Source organism: Erythrolamprus reginae, chromosome 4 (genome assembly GCF_031021105.1).
Source record: "Erythrolamprus reginae isolate rEryReg1 chromosome 4, rEryReg1.hap1, whole genome shotgun sequence".
Classification (NCBI taxonomy): Eukaryota; Metazoa; Chordata; class Lepidosauria; order Squamata; family Dipsadidae; genus Erythrolamprus; species Erythrolamprus reginae.
Window position 1 is genome coordinate 21,501,288 of NC_091953.1, and position 24,075 is coordinate 21,525,362.

The 24,075-nt window shown below is 39.7% G+C and overlaps 1 protein-coding gene across 4 annotated transcripts in view; it reads left to right on the top strand.

Annotated features, from left to right (window-relative positions):
* PARP4 (poly(ADP-ribose) polymerase family member 4) overlaps positions 1 to 24,075 on the top strand; it is a 95,810-nt gene that overhangs the window by 19,649 nt on the left and 52,086 nt on the right. For all 4 annotated transcript variants that reach the window (XM_070749764.1, XM_070749766.1, XM_070749767.1 and 1 more), the window contains exons 8-20: positions 1,920 to 2,057; positions 4,228 to 4,428; positions 6,093 to 6,250; positions 6,927 to 7,064; positions 8,251 to 8,331; positions 10,641 to 10,827; positions 12,792 to 12,948; positions 15,312 to 15,436; positions 16,564 to 16,695; positions 19,813 to 19,899; positions 20,142 to 20,306; positions 20,782 to 20,825; positions 23,366 to 23,447. In XM_070749764.1, coding sequence (XP_070605865.1) covers positions 1,920 to 2,057; positions 4,228 to 4,428; positions 6,093 to 6,250; positions 6,927 to 7,064; positions 8,251 to 8,331; positions 10,641 to 10,827; positions 12,792 to 12,948; positions 15,312 to 15,436; positions 16,564 to 16,695; positions 19,813 to 19,899; positions 20,142 to 20,306; positions 20,782 to 20,825; positions 23,366 to 23,447 — 1,695 coding nt within the window. The remainder of the gene's footprint in view (positions 1 to 1,919; positions 2,058 to 4,227; positions 4,429 to 6,092; positions 6,251 to 6,926; positions 7,065 to 8,250; positions 8,332 to 10,640; positions 10,828 to 12,791; positions 12,949 to 15,311; positions 15,437 to 16,563; positions 16,696 to 19,812; positions 19,900 to 20,141; positions 20,307 to 20,781; positions 20,826 to 23,365; positions 23,448 to 24,075) is intronic.

The following is a 24,075-nucleotide window of genomic DNA, read 5'->3' on the forward strand; positions in this document are numbered from 1 at the left end:
CCAGGACCACTACAAGGCAGTTAATATATTTATAGCCGACAACTATATTCTGTGTGGCTAGCTGATGAGGCCTAATAAGGCCGAAATGGGACCATCCTAGTCTCCCTTAATTTTAAAATTCCAGCTGAAAACATTTTAACACATACAGAATATAGTTGTCGGCTATAAATATATTAACTGCCTTGTAGTGGTCCTGGGTTGGGCCTAGAGGCAAAAAGGAGCTGTGACGTTCCTTAAATATACCAGGGTGATCCGACTTAAGAAAAACATATATATATATATATATATATATATGTTTTCGTAAATTTTCACGGGTATATGTATGTAAATTGTTCTGAGTTCGGGTTTTGCCCTGTGTAATATTTTGCATGTCTATGCGACGTTTCGGTGAAATCACATTCACCATCATCAGGCTGAAGTTCCAAGCTTCGTGCTGTTGTAAAATGGAATGTTTGCAACTGTCATTTCTTCCTAGTATATAGTGTGGGGGTGGAGATTTGGTTTGAATGTAGCAAACATAATCACCCAATCTATTTGCTATATTCAAACCAAATCTCCACCCCCACACTATATACTGTACTAGGAAGAAATGACAGTTGCAAACATTCCATTTTACAACAGCACGAAGCTTGGAACTTCAGCCTGATGATGGTGAATGTGATTTGCCCCGTGTAATGTTTTGAGTGTCTATGCGACGTTTCGGTGAAATCACATTCACCATCATCAGGCTGAAGTTTTGAGCTTCGTGTTGTTGTAAATATGGAATGTTTGCAACTGTCATTTGTTCCTTATACATAGTTTTGGGGGTGGAGATTTGGTTTGAATGTAGCAAATAGATTGGGTGACTATGTTTTAGTGATTTGATTGGTTGGTGGAATCACAATTGCTTGAAGGATTGACATGGTGATGATTATGATATGTTTTTTTGTTTAAGGCTGGTTTCCAAATCTCTGGTAGGCGGGACGTATCATCTCCTTTATTCATGCAGAGGGGGTGTTTTTCTATCTCTATTGCTTCCATAGTAATTCTTCTGTATAAATTTTCTGTTTTGGAAAGTAATTTAGTTTTTTCAAAGTCAATTTCGTGCCCTGTTTTTTTAATGTGCTGGACAAGGGAGGAAGTCTTTTCTTCTTTTTTAACTGCATTCTTATGTTCTGCAATGCGTGCGCTCACTCTTTGATTGGTTTGTCCAATGTATGTGGCTGCACATGTTTTGCAAGGGATTTCATAGATTCCTTGGTGTTCTAGTTGGATTTTATCTTTTGGGTTTTTTAGGATGTTTGATATTTTTTGGTTAGTGACAAATGAAGTTTTGATATTATGTTCGTGTAGAATTTTACTAATTTTGTCTGTGCTGCCCTTGATGTAAGGGAGGAGGGTGGTACCATTATCCTGTTCTTGGTCTTGATTTTTGGGGGGTGTCTATATATATTTCCCCTCTTATTTATTTGTTATTACACATATATGTTAATTTATCTATGTAATTGCTTTCATATTCTCTGTATTTTTCCATGGTATAATAGTGTCTTATAGTAGTAATATTTCCTCTTAGTAATAATTTGGTTTTTCTCTCTTTATTCTTTTGTTTTATTTTATTTTATTTTTTGTAATAAGCAGCATATCTCATGGGCACTGTTATGTTTTTGGATTGCACTTGACTAATACTGCAAATAAAAATAGATATTTTTAAAAAACGATAAGTCATGTTTAGCACTCTTTCAGGAATTTTAAACATATTTTTAAAATGCATTTGAGATTAAAAGTAGAAAGAGATTGATTTCGTTCACATTTTAAAAATATTGTTTCGTTTATCCTGAATGCAACCACTACATGCAGTTAATTATTAAAGTGGCTTTATTTTCAACTTGTTTTGTTGCTGATTGGCTTTTAGTATCTTGGTTCTAATTCTTCATTTATAGATGCTTATAGCAGATGCGGCCGGCTGCAGTGTTTTGTCTGAAGAAGTTGGGAGGTTTGTGGAACTTATCTGGACCGAAGCAGTTGGACACCTGGATGATCTGCTAGATAAACCCGTATCAGGAATCAGCCTCAATGATGTATGCAACTTTACTTGAAAATATTAGTTCTTCTAGAGCAGTGATGGCGAATCTATGATATGAGTGCCAGAGGTGGCACGCGGAGCCATATCTGCTGGCACGCAGCTGTTGCCCTAGCTCAGCTTCACTGTGCATATGTGTGCCGGACAGCTGATTTTTGGCTCACACAGAGGCTCTGCAAGGGCATTTTTGGCTTCCAGAGAGCCTCTGGAGGGGATTGTGGAGGAGGACCTCCAGGGCTGGGGGAAGTTGTTTTCGCCTTCCCCAGGCATTGAATTATGGGTGTGGGCACTTGTGCATGCACGATAGTGTGCGCCCACACTTTTTCAGCACCCGAGGGAAAAAAGGTTCACCATCACTGCTCTAGACTAGAGTGTGTGAACAGAAATGAAATGTTAGACAAGCATATTTTTTAAATCTCTAAGTAGTTACAAGGTTCTCCACAGTTGAGATTGGTATGTCTTGAAACACGCATATATAATTGAATAAATTATTATCTATCTTCCTTATTGAATCACACATACTATTTGTTCTGCCGGGCTCTATGGTATGAGTCTCCCGAAAATTCATGGGTACAAATTTCAGACACACACTCACTTGAAAATTCAAAAACAAAGTTCTTTATCACAAAATTCAAAAGAAACAAAGCACCCTTTTTGTATTGCAAAGAGCACTCGTCCCAAAACAACCTTGTAGGCTGTACAAGCCCCTTAATCAGTCCTTAAGTACTAAGCTAGCAGCTGTGAAGAAACGTCACAGCCCTCCTTCTTCCACGAAGTGAAACACACACACTTTGCTCTGCTTTGGTTTCAAAGTCGGGAAAAATCAACAAAGTCTGGAAACAGCTAGGCACAGTCCTGAAGAAACAGCGATCAGATAATCTTCCACAACGGCCAAACCAGCACACTGCTATTTATATCAGCAGCTCTAATTACTGGAGCCCCACCCAAACACAGGTGGCCTCTCTTATCTCCTGTAATATTTCTTCAATTGGTCTCTTCTATGCATAATTCTGCACATGCGTGGGTCTAACACTTCCTCATCTGAATCGACCAAAGATAATGAAAATTGGCTTCCTGGGCTGTGTGCCAAGCCCCCTCTTCCAAGTCACCCCCATCTTCTTCTTCGTCCGAGGAAACTGCACTACCTGACTCTGTCTGCAATAAAACAGGCCTATGACATGTTGATGTTTCCCCTGCATCCACCTCCACATTCTTTGGGGCAGGAGCTGGGCCAGAGCCAACCACAACACTATTGTATCGGAAATTACTAAATTATGTATAATAATTTAGAAACATAGAAGATTGACAGCAGAAAAAGACCTCATGGTCCATCTAGTCTGCCCTTATACTATTTCCTGTATTTCATCTTAGGATGGATATATGTTTATCCCAGGCATGTTTAAATTCAGTTACTGTGGATTTACCAACCACATCTGCTGGAAGTTTGTTCCAAGAATCTACTACTCTTTCAGTGAAATAATATTTTCTCAAGTTGCTTTTGATCTTTCCCCCAACTAACTTCAGATTGTGTCCCCTTGTTCTTGTGTTCACTTTCCTATTAAAAACATATTTAAATGTTTCGATCATGTCCCCCCTTTTCCTTCTGTCCTCCAGACTATACAGATTGAGTTCATTAAGTCTTTCCTGATACGTTTTATGCTTAAGACCTTCCACCATTCTTGTAGCCTGTCTTTGGACCCATTCAATTTTGTCAATATCTTTTTGTAGGTGAGGTCTCCAGAACTGAACACAGTATTCCAAATGTGGTCTCACCAGCGCTCTATATAAGGGGATCACACTCTCCCTCTTCCTGCTTGTTATACCTCTAGCTATGCAGCCAAGCATCCTACTTGCTTTTCCTACTGCCCGACCACACTGCTCACCCATTTTGAGACTGTCAGAAATCACTACACCTAAATCCTTCTCTTCTGAAGTTTTTGCTAAAACAGAACTGCCAATGCAATACTGAGATTGAGGATTCCTTTTCCCCAAGTGCATTATTTTACATTTGGAAACATTAAACTGCAGTTTCCATTGCTTTGACCATTTATCTAGTAAAGCTAAATCATTTACCATATTACAGACCCCTCCAGGAATATGAACCCTATTGCACACTTTAGAGTCATTGGCAAATCTTCTATGTTTCTATGTTTCTATGTCTTTCCAAGGTGAGCAGAGCTGAAGGCGTTCTTCTTCAGGCAAAGCTATCTTTGGAACAAACAGGATCTCCAACAGAGCTGCCTGCAATCATGTCAGAATTCTACAAAATCATTCCCCACAAAAATGTTTTGGCTAATGATCTTCACGAAACCTTTTTGGATAAGGATGTTAGCAAAAAGTTGATATATACTAAACGGGATCTGTGTCAGGTATCGTATTTTCTATGCTTCCTATATATGAAAACAATTGTTTATGTAATAGATTCCACAGCAGTTAAATTGCAATTATGACCTTATGCTTCAAGGATACTCCAAATTAGCTCTCTCTTAGTCAAAATCATAGAAAGAAATTTCTTAATAATCACTTGAGATATTGAGGTCATTGGTTGATTTTTATATTGGTCCTTACCTGAGGCATGGCCAATGGTTGTGGAATTGTAAGACTTGCAGTTATATTTATCTGGAATATATATCAGGTTGGGGAAGTTTGGCTCTTAAGGAGACATTCCTTTATGACTTATATTGTTGAAATTGCAGTACTGGTAACTATCGGCTTTCAAATTAGGATGCTTGAATTGAACATCAGCCAAGTGCCAGTATTTGCTGAACGCTTTGTAAAGTTGATTTTAATCTGTAATTGAACAGTTTAGAAGTAAACACCCAAAACAAAATGATATAAAAACAAAATAATTACAAACCACAGGATACGAAAACAGGACTGTCAAGAAACACAGAGAAATATCTCTCTTCAATAGAACAAGTTAAAATTTGACTTCATGAAATCATATTACTCAAACTTTTCAAGACATTGATTTAAAAAAAATAATTATATGTAGCAAATACAATATATCTGCAATATAGGATTTTCAATCAAGTACCATAGGACTTTTTCAGTTGGAATCAGACAGTCAAATCTGCTATACACATTAGTGATGTTCTAGGAGATTAAAAAAAATCTCAGGATGGTAGCTTGCAACAATGTGATTGAAGCTCATTCCTTTATATTTAATACTCAAAAAGGGGTGAGCTTTTATTCCATGGTGGTTCATATTTATATTATGATTGTTTCTAAATTTTGCAAATGTAATTTAATATTACAGTCACATCACTAACCCATATTTCTCCAAATACCTTAATTTAAAAAAAAAGATTTATAGAGCTAGCCATCTTAATTCTGGGTGCTTTGCATTCTTATTCACATTAACCTAAAATAATGTCATTGCAGGAATGTACCCCAAACGTAAGTCATATATTCCACTGTAATAGACTTCCAACATAAACAAGTTGAAACCCACCTCTTATTATATATTCCATGGGATATCAGCTAGAAATTAAAATACTTTTTAGGTGAATTATACCTTTAAAAAGTAGACTAGACTAGACTAGACTAGAATAGAATAGAATAGAATAGAATAATTTATTGGCCAAGTGTGATTGGACACACAAGGAATTTGTCTTCAGTGCATATGCTGTCATTGTACATAAAAGAAAATATACATTTGTCAAGAATCGTGAGATACACCACTTAATGATTGTCGTAGGATTCAAATAAGCAATCAGAAAACAATCAATATTAACATAAATCCTAAGGATACAAGTAGCAAGTTTTAATTTAATTAATTTAGAATTCTTTAAGATTCTGGTCCATTGATTTATTGAAATGAACCCTGTCTATATCACAGACCTATAAAATCATAATTGTAAGGATCTTTTATTGATCTTGTGCTTAAGACTCCAAGCAGCTGCACTGCCGTACTTCATACCTTTTGGTTTTCTAAGGTTAAAGAGTGGAATAAATATTTTAATGAATTGCTAAGTATGCTTTTCTTCATCAAAGAAATGTGACAACCCTGGATTCCATCTTGCTTTTACAGCTGATTAGAGATATGCTGAATATTAGTGAAATAAGCATGTCAGTTCTTAACCCATCATCCCTTTCTAAGTATCGGGCTTTGAAGTGCAGGATGGATGCTCTCGATGTGGAAAGTAAAGAGTTTAAGGATGTCAAACACTTGCTGGAACAAAATCCCAGGTAACTTTTCATTCTGGTATGAGAGTTTAGGATGTGTATTGTGTAGGTTCCATTTTTTTTAACTTTATGATGCTCTAATTAAGTAATATCTAAAACATCTTTGAGCTTATAGATAAAATTAGAAATCCTCTGAATAGATACTATCTTGGCTCTTTGAGTGTTTAAGGTTGCTGACCACTGGGATATTATAAGCCCTTCATGGCATCAGACCAGAATATCTCTGGGACCACCTTCTGCCGTACGAATCCCAGCGACCGATTAGGTCCCACAGAGTTGGCCTTCTCTGGGTCCCATCCACTAAACAATGTCATTTGGCGGGGCCCAGGGGAAGAGCCTTCTCTGTGGTAGCCCCGACCCTCTGGAATCAGCTCCCCCCTGAGATTAGAACTGGCCCCACCCTCTACATTTACTTTTTATTCTGGATTCAGCACTGTATTTTGGAATGTGGCGCTTAACCAGGCACTCAAGAGCCACGTGCATCCCCTTGCTTTTGAAAAGATTATGCCCCTGTCATGGTTATTTATTTGTGGAAATCTCTCTTATCTTCATGTTCTACAAGAGATAAAACCTCTATGGCATTAGGGATTTTGCAATGGCAATTAACGTGGCCTGGCTCTACATTTTTAAATATGAAAATGTATTGAATATTTATTTCCTTTTTGATTTTTTTTTTCAGTGAAAATCTAATACAGGTTTGTAATATATATAAAGTTAGCAGAGCAGCTGAAAATCTGGTGTTTGAAGGAAAACTTGGTAATGTCCAAACTTTATTCCATGGATCGTCTGTTTGCAACTTTGTGGGAATCCTCTCAAGGTAATAGCTTGAATTACCATGTTTTTGGAGTATAAGACACACCTTAGTTTTGGGGGAGGAAAATAAGGTGGGGGATTTTTGCCTACTCTCTGGCTAGTCCTTAGCCTGGTCAACTTCAGCAAATTGAGTGCAACCTCAAAACCAGCTTGAGGTTGGGGATGGTTGGGACTATGCTTGTAAAGCACAGCTGATTATCGGAGAGAGTAGCAATTAGAAAGTAGACAAAACAAGAAGATCGCTTAGCTCGTGTTTGAGCTATGCTTCAAAAAGCACAGCTGATCCTTGGAGACAACTCCAGTGACTAAAACAGGCAAAGCAGGGAAGGGGTAAGAGGAGGCAGCAGCTGTTCCTTTTTCCTTAGTTACTGTTCTGTTGGGCTCTCTGGTAGAATCCTCCCAAAAATGCACAGATACAATTTCAGACACACACACGTTTGCAAATTCAAAACAATGTTCTTTATAATGAAAATTCACTTAATCTAAGCCCTCTTTTGGTATAGCAAAGAGCACTCGTCTCCAAACAAACTGGTAATTTGTACAAGTCCCTTATCAGTTCTGTGATACTTAGCTTGCAGCTGTGAGGCAATTCACAGTCCTTCTTCTTTCACAAAGTGAAACACACTTTTCCCTGGTTTAGTTTCAAAGCGGGGGGAAATCAGCACACAAAAGGTCAAAGTCAGTAAAGCAGTCAGAAAACACAACGATCAGATAATCCTCCACAATGGCCAAACCCACAGGCTGCTATTTATAGCAGCCTCACTAATTACCACAGCCCCACCCAACCACAGGTGGCCTCATTTTTTTTTATAATAATCTCTCAGTTGTTGTTGCCTATGCATCGCTCTCTGCATGCGTGGCTGTATCATTAACTCTTGTTCTGAATCCAAGGAGGAGCTAAATAATTGATCTCCTTCTGAGCTGTCTGCCACACTCTCCTCCCTGTCACTCATGTCTTCTTGGTCAGAGGAACCTTCATCAGCAGATTCCACCGGGGGCAAAACAGGCCTGCAGCATGTGGATGTCTCCCCCACATCCACAGTCCTTGGGGCAGGAGCTGGGCCAGAGCTAACCACAACAGTTACCCAATTCCAAAAGAACATCTGTTCAAAATGAATTTGCTAATAGAGAAACATTTTCTTCTGTATCTAGGTATGTATTACATGCTATTATTTTATTTTATTTTTTAGAGGATTACTTTTGCCAAGGGTAGCTGAAGACTATGAGTCTGGGTACTTGGGCAATGGCATTTATTTCAGCAACTCTGTAAGGTAACATTTGAAGTCTTTTTTTTCCCCATAACCGCAGTATTATGTGTGTATGTGGCTCTTTTTCAAATATTGCAATGAATTTGTATATTTTTCTACATAAATACTTTGGGGGAACAGGGTGGTGTAACAAACAGAGTATCGGCATTGGACTATACCTAGTTTCGCCAATCTGCTGCCTTTTAAACCCCAATGCATTTAAAAGTACAAAATCGATTTAGATAAATTTTAATGAACTTTGAACAATTATCTATTTTCAAAGCAAATAGGATAAGCCCGTTTCCTTCTGCTGAATCACCCTGACTTTGCATCAGCTTCACATTTAAGGCCAATGGGGAGTAGGTCTATTGGAGGGCCATTGTCTATTGGAGAGAATAATTAAGTTTAAAAATTATTTAAGATGTGTGTGAGAGTGTTCTGTCCCCAGGTTTTCAAAGCGAAACCACCGTCTAAAACCCACTATTTTCAGCTTTAAATCACACTCTTTATTTAGAAACACAGCATTAAGCAAAAAGCAGTTTGTTAAAATGTTCAGGGAGTATTTTTTCTCTGTTGCGAAATGATCAGATTAGGTTCCAGGAAAGGCGATAACTTTGGCCTAATGGCATTACAGCGAGATAAGAAAGGGAATGCAGCAAAGAAGAGTAAAGTCAGCTCACCAATTTTATAACAGTCATGCAGCATCTGGCAAAGAGTTTTTAGCAAGGCAGAAATCAGGTTTTCGGGGGGCATTTTCAAGCACCCTGAATCTAACGCAGCGTCCATGAAGCAATGTTGAAATCCCACCCTGAATTTCCCCAAATCCTCTGCTTTTATACTTGCTGGCAGTGGCATCAAACCCCCAGAGATAAAGCTGCAACCTTAATTCCTTTTACCATACAAGTTCTGTTGTCTTCTCAGTAGTCTCCTGTATCTAGCATCTAAGAGTGGGCCATCCACTCTAATGTCTTCTTCCTCCACCGATTGGGACCACTCCCCCATTTGTATATCATCACCCTCTGGTGGTTCCTCAGGTTCATCCAGGTCACTTTCTCCCTCACTCTCACTCTCTGCATCACCTGGGAACCCCACTGGCCCAAGGTATCCAGAGGGGCCTGGCTCATCCTCCTCAGAATCTGACAATACCGGAGGTGGACAAGGAGCGCTCACAACAGAGAAACAATGACAATAAATATTGACCAGATAAGCTTTTCCCTTTCTACCAGCCCCGACACATACCTCAAACTACAGGGGTACCTCTACTTACAAATTTAATTCATTCTGTGACCAGGTACTTAAGTAGAAATTTTTCCCATGGGAATCAATGTAAAAGCAAATAATGCATGTGATTGGGGAAACCACAGGGAGGGTAGAGGCCCTGTTTCCTCCCAGGGGATTCCTAGAGAGGCCCCGCGGAGGCAATTTTTCCCATGGGAATCAATGTAAAAGCAAATAATGCATGTGATTGGGGAAACCACAGGGAGGGTAGAGGCCCTGTTTCCTCCCAGGGGATTCCTAGAGAGGCCCCGCGGAGGCTTCTCCCCACCTTTTCTGGCCCTGTTTCCTCCCAAGAAATTCCTAGAGAGGCCCCATGGAGGCTTCTCCCCACCTTTTCTGGCCCTGTTTCCTCCCAGGAGATTCCTAGAGAGGCCCCGCGGAGGCTTCTCCCCACCTTTTCTGGCCCTGTTTCCTCCCAAGAAATTCCTAGAGAGGCCCCACGGAGGCTTCTTCTCACCTTGTCCGACCCTGTTTCCTCCCAGGAGATTCCTAGAGAGGCCCCATGGAGGCTTCTTCACGCCTTTTCCGGTCCTGTTTCCTCCCAGGAGATTCCTAGAGAGGCCCCACGGAGGCTTCTCCTCGCCTTGTCCGACCCTGTTTCCTCCTAGGAGATTCCTAGAGAGGCCCCACAGAGGCTTCTCCACGCCTTTTCCAGTCCTGTTTCCTCCCAGGAGATTCCTAGAGAAGCTTCTCCCTGCCTTTTCCGTTTACAGTTTCGGAGGCTCGGCTTTGTAAGTGGAAAATGGTTCTTGAGAAGAGGCAAAAAAATCTTGAACACCCGGTTCTTATCTAGAAAAGTTCGTAAGTAGAGGCGTTTGTAGGCAGAGGTACCACTGTACTTGGGATTGGTCAAAGTTGCCTATCCCTGCTTTTGAAACTGTTGCGTAAGACGTGACAGTCCAAACGCAACCAGTAAGGCTCAGATGGATGTGGTTAAGATAGCAAGGCCAATTGGAAAGCTATTTGGCTTTTTGCTTTAACTAAAATAATTAATCTAAATGATGGCTACGAACAAAAGCATTTGGAGTAAGCAGACATTTCTCTCTTTTTAATAGAACAAGCATGAAGTATTCCCAACCATGTGAAACAGATGGAACTCGACTGTTGCTCATTTGTGAAGTTGCACTTGGAAAATGTTGGAAAACTAGAGACCACTGCTACTGCTCAAATGAAGGAGCACCATTTAATTGTGATAGTGTACACGGAGTCCGTAAAACAGAAAAGAAAGAATCTATTTTTGAGGTACAGTATTTTATCCGGCTAATTGTAAATAATCTAGAATAGAAGTAGGGAAAAAAGGCAAACTAATTGCAGCTAATAGTAAAAATGTTAAAAATGAGTACAGTGTTCCCTCAATTTTCGCGGGGGATTTATTTATTTATTTATTTATTTATTTATCAGATTTGTATGCCGCCCCTCTCCGCAGACTCGGGGCGGCTAACAGCAATAATAATACCATGTAAACAAATCTAATATTTAAGTTAATTTAAAAACCCCAATTTAGAAACCAATCATACATACTGACATACCATGCATACATTTTATAAGCCTAGGGGGAGGGAAAGTCTCAATTCCCCCATGCCTGATGACAGAGGTGGGTTTTAAGGAGCTTACGAAAGGCAAAGAGGATGGGGGCAGCTCTGATATTTGGGGGGAGTTGGTTCCAAAGGGTTGGGGCCACCACAGAGAAGGCTCTTCCCCTGGGTCCCGTCAAATGTAATGGGATGCGTTCCAAGACCACCTGCGAAAGCCGAATTTCCGCGAAGTAGAGATGCGGAAGTAAATACACTATTTTTGGCTATGAACAGTATCACAAGCCTTCCCTTAACACTTTAAACCCCTAAATTGCAATTTCCCATTCCCTTAGCAACCATTTAGATTATTACTCACCATGTTTATTTATTAAAGTTTATTTTTTAAAAAATTATTAAAGGCGGATGAAAGTTTGGCGATGACATATGACGTCATCGGGTGGGAAAAACCGTGGTAAAGGGGGGAAAACTACGAAATATTTTTTAATTAATATTTTTGAAAACCCGCGGTATAGACTTTTCGCGAAGTTCGAACCCGCGAATATCGAGGGAACACTTTATAGAGCCAGTAGCTAAAAGTAAAAGCAAGCCATCAACTTTGCCATGAATCCTCATCAAAAGTCCTTAAAAGTGATTCCTTATCCAGAAGCAGTTCACCAAAGTTCATAAGAAAGTTTGCTAAATTGCTTTAATGCTTCAGTATTCTGAACTTTTCTCTAGCTAACTTGCCTTTCTGCAACTGTGAACAGGACTTCAGGATCAGCTTATGTATCTATATTTGTGCTCTGGTAAGTTTCCTAAAATGCCGCACAAATCCCAGCAACCGATTAGGTCCCACAGGGTTGGCCTTCTCCAGGTCCCAGCGACCAGACAATGTCGTCTGGCAGGGCCTAGGGGAAGAGCCTTCTCTGTGGTGGCCCCGACCCTCTGAAATCAGCTCCTCCCCTGAGATTTGCACTGCCCCCACCCTCCTCGCTTTTCACAAGAGCCTTAAGACCCATCTATGTCACCAGACATGGGGCAGCTAGATCTTGCCCCCTTTATTCTGACCATTAAATGTTATGTGTGGATGTGATTGAGTAAATTGACTGCTTTTTAATGTAATGGGATTTTAGATTATAGTTTTAACTATTAGATTTGTATACGTATTGTTTTTGTACTGTATTTTGTGAGCCGCACCGGGTCTTTGGAGAGGGGCGACATAAAAGTCTAATAAATAATAATAATAATAATAATAATAATAATAATAATAATAATAATAAATCCATCCCAGGCGACAGCAGAATTGAGGAGAAGCAGCTAGAGAAATTAGTGAAATACAAAGATCTAAAAATCGAACTGCAACGACTCTGGCATAAGCCCGTGAAAGTGGTCCCAGTGGTACTTGGCACGCTGGGCGCAGTACCAAAGGATCTCAGCAGACATTTGAAAACCATCAGAATTGACAAAATCTCCATCTGTCAATTGCAAAAGGCCGCTTTACTGGGATCGGCAAACATAATTCGCCGCTACATCACGCAGTCCTAGATGCTTGGGAAGCGCCCGACTGATGATGAAATACGAAATCCAGCATAGTGATCTCGTTTGCTGTGTTGTACTGACATAATAATAATAATAATAATAATAATAATAATAATAATAATAATATGTTTTATTTTGTTTTCTTCCAATAAGGCCGATGAATTTGCGGTGTACAGAACCAGTCAGGTCAAGATCAAATATGTGGTTCAATATACATGCAATAATGACAGTCTTAAAGAATTCCAGCCAATAATCCAGAATGAATTAGAAGACCAGTGGCTTTCTTTTGAGGATTATGACCCTTTTAAGGGTGAGAAATCATTTTTTTGAAATTGCCCACAATAACAGTCAAGTCTGTTTTCTTGGTATTTTCTGAAACTGGTTTTTATTTTTGAATCTTTTGATAAAAATACATCTGCACTAACTTGGCACAAATATGCAGAATATAACAATATGACAATGTAAATGATAACTACCATAAGAACATAAGAAGAGCCATGCTGAATCAGGCCAAAGCCCATCTGTGTCACATAGTGGCCCACCAATTGTCCATGGGGATCTTGAGCAGAAAGAGAAGGCAAAACCCTCCCTTTCCCCTAACCCCCAACAAATGGTACACAAGGGCATCCTGCCTGCCTCAACCAACATAGAGGCGGCACTTGGACATTCGTTCCAATAACCACTGATACACTTGGCATCCATGAATCTGTCTAATCCTGTCTTGAAGCTATCAAGGCTGACAGCTCTTCTGGAAGTGAATTCCATAAACCAACAACCCTCTGGGTGATGAAATATTTCTCTTTATTTGTCCTCGCTTTCTTACCTATGAGCTTTAGGGGATGCCCCCTCGTCCTAGTATTGCGTGATAGAGAAAATATTTTTTCTCTATTCACCTTTTCTATCCCATGCATGATTTTATACACTTCGATCAAGTCACCCCTTAAACGCTGTTGGTCTCCTTGGTACCAATTTGGAATTATTTTCCCCTTCACAGATAAAGTACATTCTCTAAGCCAGGGGTGTTAAACTGGATTTCTTCGAGGGCTGACAGGGGGTGTGGAGAGACGGGATGGACGTCTCCTACAGTGCCCTGCCAGCCAAAACAGGGTGTGCCCCCAACCCCGCCACCGTACCTTGTTTTGGCTGCCAGAGGTACTGCAGGCTGGTCCTTTGCTATTTCCAAGCCGATCTCTCAAGCACCCCAAGGGCCAAATCTGGCACACGGGCCTTGAGTTTGACCCCCCTGTTCTGAGCCCATGTCTAAAACCTCTTATTTTCCTCTATATTTATAAAATAGGAAAAGCAGCTATAGCAATAGCATTTAGATTTATATACCGCTTCACATGCTTTACAGCCCTGTCTAAGCGGTTTATGGAGAGTAAGCATATTGCCCCCAACAATCTGCGTCCTCATTTTACCGACTGTGGAAGGATGGAAGGCTGAGTCAATCTTGAGCTTACTGAGATTTGATCTGCCAAAGAACTGGCAACTGGTGATCAGCAGAAGTAGCTTGCAGTACTGAACTCTAACCACTGCACCATTGAGGCTCTATGTGGAACTAAATGGTATACAGTGATCCCTCATTTTTTCGCAGGGGATGCATTCCAAGACCACCTGTGAAAAACGAATTTCCGTGAAGTAGAGGAAAGATATTTTTTATGTATTTAACGAGTATTTGGACTTTAAAAACCCACCCTTTGCATTAAACTATCATTCTATAATGTTTCTCAGCTGGAACCACATGTGATATCCTACCAGTTTCTTTAATAGAGTTCAGTAGTACTGTAGAAGAATTTTATGAATTTTTAATGGATTTAAAATTTTCAATGGATTTAATGGATTTAAGCCCCTTTTGAAAACCCGGGAAGTAGCGAATCCGTGAAAGATGAACCGTGAATTAGGGAGGGATTCCTGTAAATGGGTTTTTTTATGTCTCAAAATAAGTTGCTATTTAGAGAATGATTTCATTGGGAACAAAGACACAAAAAAGAAGACGTAGTTAAAAAAAACTTGGATTGTGCAGAGATGGATATGATGACAAGAAGGCTGAATGACCAGGAAGAATCTGACTTTTATATTATTTGGAATATAGTTTATAAGTGGATAGATAAAAATAAAAATAAAAACTAAATGTTATGAGAAACGTATGAATATATTGAAACGACTTTAGAATTTTTTTTCTTTTGATTAATTCAATTTTATGTTTATTAGAATATATAAACAAAATTCTTCTTTTCATCTAGATTAATATGTTGATTTAATGAACTAAGAATATATTCTTTTTCTATATTTAAAATTAACTTCTAAGAAGAGAGGGGTAATTGTAACCCCTACGACATGTTTAAATGTTTGTACGTCTGTGTGTTTTTTTTAATGAAAAAATCAAGAAAGTTTAAAAAAAAGAAAAAAGAAAACCCGTGAAGTAGTGAATCCGCAAAAGATGAACCGCGAAATAGCGAGGGATTATTGTATAGGTATTCTCTGAATATATATTTTTTTCCTATACAAAAAGGAATTAGGAGGTGAGGAACTAGGGGAGGAGTTGGAGGAGGTAACTTTTCAGGGAAAATAAAATTAAATGCCCAGGAAAAGCAGGGCGAATGTTCTCTAAACAGCCCACTAGTTTGAGACACTGATTACAGTATGTGTGTACTTTTGACTTGTCTCATTTAGATTACACAGTACCAACCGCTAATCTGTTGAACGATATTTCTCCTGGCCTACTGGACAGAGGTGGAAATCCAATCCCTCTTAAAGATATTGAAATCAAAGGAAGAATAATAGACTTTGTAGCGGAGGTAAAATGCTTTTTGTTTTTCTGTAGAAGTGCTTCAAAATTATGCTAAATTGTATTTTTTAATTCTTCAAACATCTTTTACTACCACATTTTTAATTCAGTGTAAAATGAGAACAGAAATCAATTTTTTTTCCGGCCAAGTGCAGGAATGGGGGGAAGGGAATTCAGGGAGTTAGCCTTCATATAATATAATAATAATATCCTGTAATATCCAACTGAAGTATACTTTTCTGCCACAACTTTATTTCTGTACTGTTTTTCTGTATTCTCTATGAACTGTGTTTCGTTATGTTGAACGTGTTAATCGTGGTATGTGTTGTGTTTGGGCCTGGGCCAGCCATTGCCCCCACAGATGGGGGAGACGCGGCACACAGTGACTGTGAAAGCCTGGCTGACAGCCAGGAAGATGTAGCAGACAGTCAGGAAGATGTGGCAGAGAGCCAGGAGGATTCAGCAGACAGCTCAGGGGAGGTGGCTGGCAGTTCTTCGGACAGTTTGTCCTCTCTCAGTTCGTCTGCAGGGCAATACATTAATTTACGCAACCGAAGGGCCTTACAAAGAAGGGATCGTTTTAAGAAGTATGATAAGGCATGATAAGCACACCTGGGCTGGGTGTGGTTCCCTTAATGAGCGCTAACGGCATAAAAAGGGAACAGGGGCCAAGGCAAACTGTGGCTGTTTATCTGGGTGGTTTGTGTGACATCGTTGTTCCTGCTTTGAAGTTTCTGCTCTTGGATTTCAACTCAGCGTTGTGGGAGTTGAAAACTCTGGGACAAGCTGCTGCTTTTGTGCCGTGAGAATTCAGAGACCTCTTGGAACATTTATGCTACGTGACTTTTGTATTTGTTTGCTTTTTCATGAACTTTGTAGCTGGCTGAATTTTCAACTCAACCTGTGTTTTACTCCTGAAAGTAAGGACCGTTTTCTTTAGACTTTTTCTTTTCTGTTTAATACAAGTTTGCTGACTAATTATGCACGTGTATGTCTGACCTTCTTTCCTGGACCGTTAATCATTGCTTGAGGCCGGTCAGGCAGAACAGTATGGGAGCCGCATCCATAAGAATTTTTTTATTGAAAGCCACTGGGTTGTCCAAACCAATGCCTAACATTTAGTGCATTATATTTCAGGTTGTGTTATTTCAGACCTATGAAAATGAATCAGAGAGTCCCATTGAGGCAAAATATGTCTTCCCTTTGGACGATACAGCTGCTGTATGTGGATTTGAAGCGTTCATTAAAGGAAAGCATATAATAGGAGAGGTAAGTTGATGCCGTTGCCAAAAGGCAGATGACTTTAGTTTTTCCTATTGCCACGGTTATGGTGGATAAATCACAATACAGTGTTCCCTCGATTTTCGCGGGGGATGCTGTCCGAGACCGCCCGCGAAAGTTGAATTTCCGCGAAGTAGAGATGCGGAAGTAAATACACTATTTTTGGCTATGAACAGTATCCCAAGCCTTCCCTTAACACTTTAAACCCCTAAATTACAATTTCCCATTCCCTTAACAACAATTTAGATTATTACCATGTTTCTTTATTAAAATTTATTTTAAAAAAATATTTATTAAAGGTGGACGAAAGTTTGGTGATGATATATGACATCATCGGGCAGGAAAAACCATGGTATGGGGGGGAAACCGCAAAGTATTTTTTAATTAATATTTTTGAAAAACCGTGGTATAGACTTTTCGCGAAGTTCGAACCCGCGAAAATCGAGGAAACACTGTACAGAGTATTGGCTTGGGGGATTCTTTGACCATCCTAGTGGTCCAGATAGTGGCCCAACTGTACCTGGCTCTGATATTACTTGAAAAAGCAAAGAAAGGAAAAATTCTCTTTGGATATATTGATTTTGCTAGCTTGAACTGCATCCTTGTGAAGTACAGTACAGTATTTTAAAAGGAAATGTAGCAGTGGTAGAGCTATTTAATTTTGGATCCTAGATACAGTAATACACTCCGCAGTCTGCATTGGTTGCTGATCAGTTTCCGGTCACAATTCAAGGTGTTGGTTATGACCTATAAAGCCTTTCATGGCACCGGACCAGATTATCTCAGGGACCGCCTTCTGCTGCACAAATCCCAGCGACCAGTTAGGTCCCACAGAGTTGGCCTTCTCCGGGTCCCGTCAACTAAACAATGTCGTTTGGCGGGACCCAGGGGAAGAGTCTTCTCTGTGGCGGCCCCGGCCCTTTGGAACCAACTCCCCCCAGAGATTAGAATTGCCTCCACCATCCTCGCCTTTTGTAAACATCTTAAAACCAACCTCTGCCGTCAGGCATGGGGGAACTGAGATATTCTTTCCCCCTAGGCCTTTACAATTTACGCATGGTATGTCTGTATGTATGTTTGGGTTTTATAATAAGGGTTTTTTTAGTTATTTTAGTATTGGATTGGATTGTTACATGCTGTTTTTATCATTGTTGTTAGCCGCCCCGAGTCTACGGAGAGGGGCGGCATACAAATCCAATAAATAAAAAAAATAGATAGATAGATAGATAGATAGATAGATAGATAGATAGATAGATAGATAGTAAAATTAGGTTCCAAAGAGTCGGCCTTCTCCAGATCCTGTCAGCCAGACAATGTCGTCTGGCTGGGTCTAGGGGAGGAGCCTTCTCTGTGGCGGCCCCGGCCCTATGGAATGAGCTCCCATGGGAGATCTGTACTGCCCCCACTCTCCCCGCCTTCTGTAAGCTTTTAAAGGCCCACCCTTGCTGGCAGGTCTGGGGCCATTGAAATTTTAACATCTTGCCCCACCCAATGAATGAATGTGTGATGGATGATGGATGAATATGTTGTTACATTTTTAATTATGGGGATTTTAATATGTAATGTTATTTAGATTTCTACTTGTTGTGAGCCGCCCTGGATCCCAGGAGAAGGGCGGCATAGAAATCAAATCAATAAATAATAACTAGTCTCTAGCTTTGTAGTGAGCTATATTTTTATAAGAGAATAAGTATTGTTTTCTTCTAGAAAAATTTAATAACAATTTTAAAGGAAGAAATAGTTAAGTGTGTATCTCTAAGGAAGTATATGAACAGCTAGCTTCCTCTTGATTATAAAATAATTTAAAGTCACTCTCCAAAAAGACCTGGACTTTGTCTCAGACTGGTCTAACACCTGGCAACTTTAAATATCAACCAACAAATGCTCTACCCTCCACATCGGCAAAAAGAATCCAAACCGCACATACGAACCAAATAAATAATCTCTCATTGCCAACCCACACTCAGTAAAAGACCTTGGAATACTAATATCAAATGACCTAAGTGCTAAAGCCCACTGCAACAATATCACCAAAAAAGCTTCTAGAGTTGTTAACCTGATCCTATGCAGCTTCTGCTCAGGCAATCCCACACTACTCACAAGAGCCTACAAAACTTTTGCCAGACCCATCCTAAACTACTGCTCATCTGTCTGGAACCCATACCACATCTCAGACATCAACACCCTTGAAATGTCCAAAGATATTTCACCAGAAGAGCTCTTCACTCCTCCACTCGAAACAGAATATCCTACAAAAATAGACTAACAATCCTGGGCCTAGAAAGCCTTGAACTACGGCGCCTAAAACACGATTTGAGTATTGCCCACAAGATCATATGCTGCAACGTCCTACCGGTCAATGACTACTTCAGCTTCAACTGCAACAACACAAGAGCATGCAACAGATTCAAACTTAATACGAACCGCTCCAAACTTGACTGTAAAAAATATGATTTCAACAATCGAGTTATCGAAGCATGGAACTCATTACCGGACTCAATTGTGTCAACCCCTAACCCCCAACATTTCTCCCTTAGACTCTCCACGATTGACCTCTCCAGGTTCCTAAGAGGCCAGTAAAGGGCGTACATAAGTGCACTGGTGTGCCTTTCGTCCCCTGTCCAATTGTGTTTCCTTTCTCTCACTTATCATATATATTCTCTTTCTTTCATATATCCTCTCCTCTAAGTTCACTTTTACCCTTATATATATTACTACATGTGTATTTTTCCCCCTATGTATTTGTGTATTGGACAAATGAATAAATATAAAAAATAAATAAAAGAATAACAAGGAAAGATACAACATTGAGCTTCATTTGCTACATGTGGGGCTTGACTTTATTTTGAGTTGTGAGGCTCTATTCTGAGGTTATCCCCTTCTGCTTAGGATTTGAGTAGGACATAATTTATGATAGAATCATCAAAGTTAGATTCAAAAGAGTCTTTTTTGCCAATGAAATCGTTTTCTAAATAGCAACTTATTTTGAGATGCGAAAAAAACCACTTAATATGTTAGCCCACCAACTTCCCCATATCTTGCTTTCTGAGATTTATTAGAGAATGTGACATAGCGATACGTGTTATTGTATATTATTGTTAACAGGTTAAAGAAAAGGAAAAGGCACATCAGGAATACAGAGAGGCCATCAGTCGAGGCTATGGAGCTTATATGATGGATCAGGATGCACCGGTAGGTGATATATAGGCCCAGGGGCTGGATACGACCTGTGGGGTGCTTAGATCTGGCCCATGGGGCCACCCTGGGAATAGTGAAGGACCAGCCCACGGTGCCTCTGCCAGCGAAAATTGAGTTTTCAATTTCAATACTTAAGAGCCTGGTCACGGAGCGAATTAAGTTCCTAAGTAGAGGTACCACTGTTCTATTGTTTGTAAGATCGTGTTTTTGTAAGCCGCTGAAACATTATTTCACAGGACATTTTTACTGTTTCGGTTGGAAACTTGCCGCCTTTAACAAAAGTGCTTATCAAGATCACCTACATCACGGAGCTCAGTTATGAGAATGGGAACCTTTGCTTTCACTTGCCCGCTGCTGTAGCTCCTTGGCAACAAGACAAAGCATTAAATGAAAACACACAGGTCAGTATGCTTTTTACTAAGATATTGCTAATTAATGGTGCGAATGAGCTTCTGGTTTAATGTTATGCCATGTGAACTCACTTATTCTTCTTTGAAGACAGCTGAAGGAGACATGGTTGACTGCTATAAAATATAGAACTACATGGCCAGAGCCCTACTATGCTTAATGAAATGGTTTGCACTTATAACCGCAAGCAAATTATCCTTATAATACTGTAGTTCACTTTGTTATGCATTTAATATGCTAAACAGGAGGAATGTGACTTTGAAGAAGTCCTAAATTAATTTTATTTATTTATTGTAAACTTTCGGGGTTGCCACATGTATTGAATATCAGCTTTTTTGTTAACTCTCTCTTGTATTGGAAAATCCAAAATAATCAATAAAAGAAGGAATAAGTTTTACTAATATACCCTTGCCAATCTAAATATTATCTTCCAGAGCATGATGTTTCATATCTTTATCTTTTGACCAGGACTCAGTAAAGAAAATTTGCATTAGACATAAGGAAGCAAAAAGGTAAGTTGGTGAACCTGCCACAGTTTTCTTATTTGCAGATGAAAACATACATAGAGGTAGTCCTCATGGTTACTAGGGACCAGTGTTCCCTCTAATTTTTTTTTGGTGTGGGCGGAAAAGTATAGTATCTGAGCGGCAGTCCAAAATAAATAAATAAATAAATTATATATATATAATTCCCTTCTTTTTTATTAAAATAAATTAATAATAAAACAAAACCAAAATCTATTACTATTAAAACTAAAAAACCCAGCAAAACTAAAAACACAACTATTAATAAATCCATGCTTTAAAATCTTCATTTCTTAAATATTTATCATAGTATTATAGTAATCTAGTAATACTATGAAAATCTATCTGAACACCAATGCAACAATTAATACATTTCCATATTTACTTTTCTATAATTTCATTCAATATTTCCAAGCTCAATTACTTTTCCGGCACTTAGCATTTACTATTATTAACTTTCATCAATCCTCTACATTTCCAAGTATATTTTAAATGCATAATGCAAACTCATAAAACCATACAGTACAAATCATAAACCCCTTATTAATTTTACCTATGTAATTCTATATACAGTAGTTCTAAAATTCTAATCCAATTTTACAAATTAATACATCCTAATATTAAACAACAAAATTAAATTAAAAACAAAACATAAACATATATTAATTTCAGACTTTTCTCCAGACCAATGTTGGAGTTTCCTGCCACACCCTGCACAGAAGAGAATTCTGGCAGTGAGCTGAAGAAAAGAAGCTCACATCCCAAAGATTTGAGCTTATTTCCAGCCTTTCTACCATTCAGAGAAGTGGCACCCATCTTATGATTGTTCTGAAGCAGGGCTGTCAAACTCAATGCCCCATATGCTGGATTTAGCCTGCAAGGTGCTTAGATCTGGTCTGTGCGATCACCGTGGAAACAGGGAAAGACGAACCCGTAGTGCCTCTGCTAGCAAAAATGGCAGAGAATTGCAGGCAATGTTCCCTCTAAATTTTTTTCGGGGTAGGCGGAAAAGTATAGTGTCTGAGCGGCAGTCCCCTTGGGACTGGGTGGCATAGAAGTATAAACAAACAAACAAACAAACAAATAAATAAATAATCCCTTCTTTTTTATTAAAAGAAATTAATAATAAAACAAAACAAAACTCTGTTACTATTAAAACTAAAACAACCAGCAAATCCAAAAACATAACTATTAATAAAAACAGGTGAGGGCTGGGGGTTTTTTTCTCTGTTATTATTTAAGTGCTTTTACCATATGCTTTAAATCAAGAGTCACTTCTCTCTCTGTTTCTCTCTCTTTCCTGTCATTCTCTGCCTCAATCATTTTCTTATTTCTCTTTTTTTCTCCCCTTTATTCTATCATTTCTCTCTCTCTCTCTTCCTTCCTTCCACTCCACTTTTCAAATGCGCTATTTTCCTGCAACTCTTTCCTGGGCGGGGGGAAGGATGCCACTCCCCCACCCCCCAGGAAAGAGGTGCAGGAAAGCAGCATGTCTGAAAGGTGCGCTGCTTTCCCGGAAAGCCGGCTTTCCTGGCTGGCACAGGGCTTTCCTGCCGCTCCCCCCCGAAAACACAATGGAGATCCAGGATGACAGGCAGGGTGAAGCGGCGTGGAGCAACGGGAGGCTCAAGCAGGCAGAAAATGGAGCTCGGGAGCCCGTTTTCATTGATAGAGTGATCAGGCCATCACAGGTGCCCCCAACACAAGTGACGCTGAGCTGGTCACCCCTACCCTGGCCATGCCTCCCTCCAGACTCGCCAAGGTCAAACACAACCCCGATGTGCCCCTCAATGAAATTGAGTTTGATACCCTTGTTCTGAAGGTTGGGTGAGTAGGTAACTAGATGGGTAGAGTGGGTAACTAGGTGGGTAGATAAACAGACTGCTTGACTGAATGATTGAATAATGCTTTTTTTCCTAAGAGAAAAAAATCCAAATGACACCCTGTTTTTGAAAATATAACAATAAATATTAAAAAACTGCCTTTCATTGCCACCCAAAACCTGTTTCTTTGAATGGGATATCTGCTTAATTGCGTGTGTCTACCCTACGCCGACAGGTGCGGGTAACCCGTTGAACCCCATTCGTTATGGGGATCGGGGATTGCAATTATTCCCCATGAACGAGGAATTCCCAGTAAGTGCGGGTCATAAGCTCGCGTTGATTAAGTCCCTGCCCTTTGTACACACCGCCCGTCGCTACTACCGATTGGATGGTTTAGTGAGGTCCTCGGATCGGCCCCACCGGGGTCGGCCTCGGCCCTGGCGGAGCGCCGAGAAGACGGTCGAACTTGACTATCTAGAGGAAGTAAAAGTCGTAACAAGGTTTCTGCTTTATTATTTACCTGAGCATCTCTTAGCTATTTGTTAACGTTCTGTATCTTCCCTAAAATCCCTTAACATCCATTAACTTGACTTGGTATATTATAGAAGTGAGGTTTTTAATAAAAAATCTGCCTGCTTATCTAAGTTTGGGTTATGTCTTAGCTTCATCCTAAACTGTATGTGGATTCTCTTTATTTTATGACAGAGAATTCAGCTTAGAGATGTCTATTGAAATGCCCTTCAAAATCAATAACATTAGTAGTTGGACACATCCGCTTAAAATAAAGGTAAGTAAATTGCTTAATGCAACATTAACATATAAGTAGCAACCAGGCTCTGCACAATTTTGTCAAAATAAATCCTTCTCTGGCACTATTGCAGTGTTTTGTATTAGGCAGCCTTGCCAGAATAATTCCTTTTACTTCCAAGGTTAGACTGCGAATGTTGTTGCTAGATTATTATCCCTTTTCACAAGAGAAAGATATCAACTGGCTTGTAGGGAACTCTAGGGCAGAAGTTTTCAAACTTTCTCAGACTGCAGAACCCGTTATTAAATTTGCTAGAATTAATAATCAAAAGAGCAGTTAGTGATCAGCTGCAGTGATAGAAAATTGACTGTGTGCAAGCAAATATTAATCTTAGTTTATTTATTTTTTATTTATTGTTAGAGTTGAAAGGGACCATGCAGGTCATCAAGTCCAACCCCCTGCCTGAGCAGGAATCCTAAAGCACCCCAGCCAAATGGCAGTCCAATCTCCTCTTGAAAGTGTCCAGAGTTGGGGAGTTCACAACCTCCGCAGGCAGGTTGTTCCACTGGTTGATCGCTCTGACTGTCAGGAAGTTCTTCCTACCTTCTAGGTTTAATCTCTCCTTGGTCAGCTTCTAGCCATTGTTCCTCGTCCAGCCCTCTGGTGC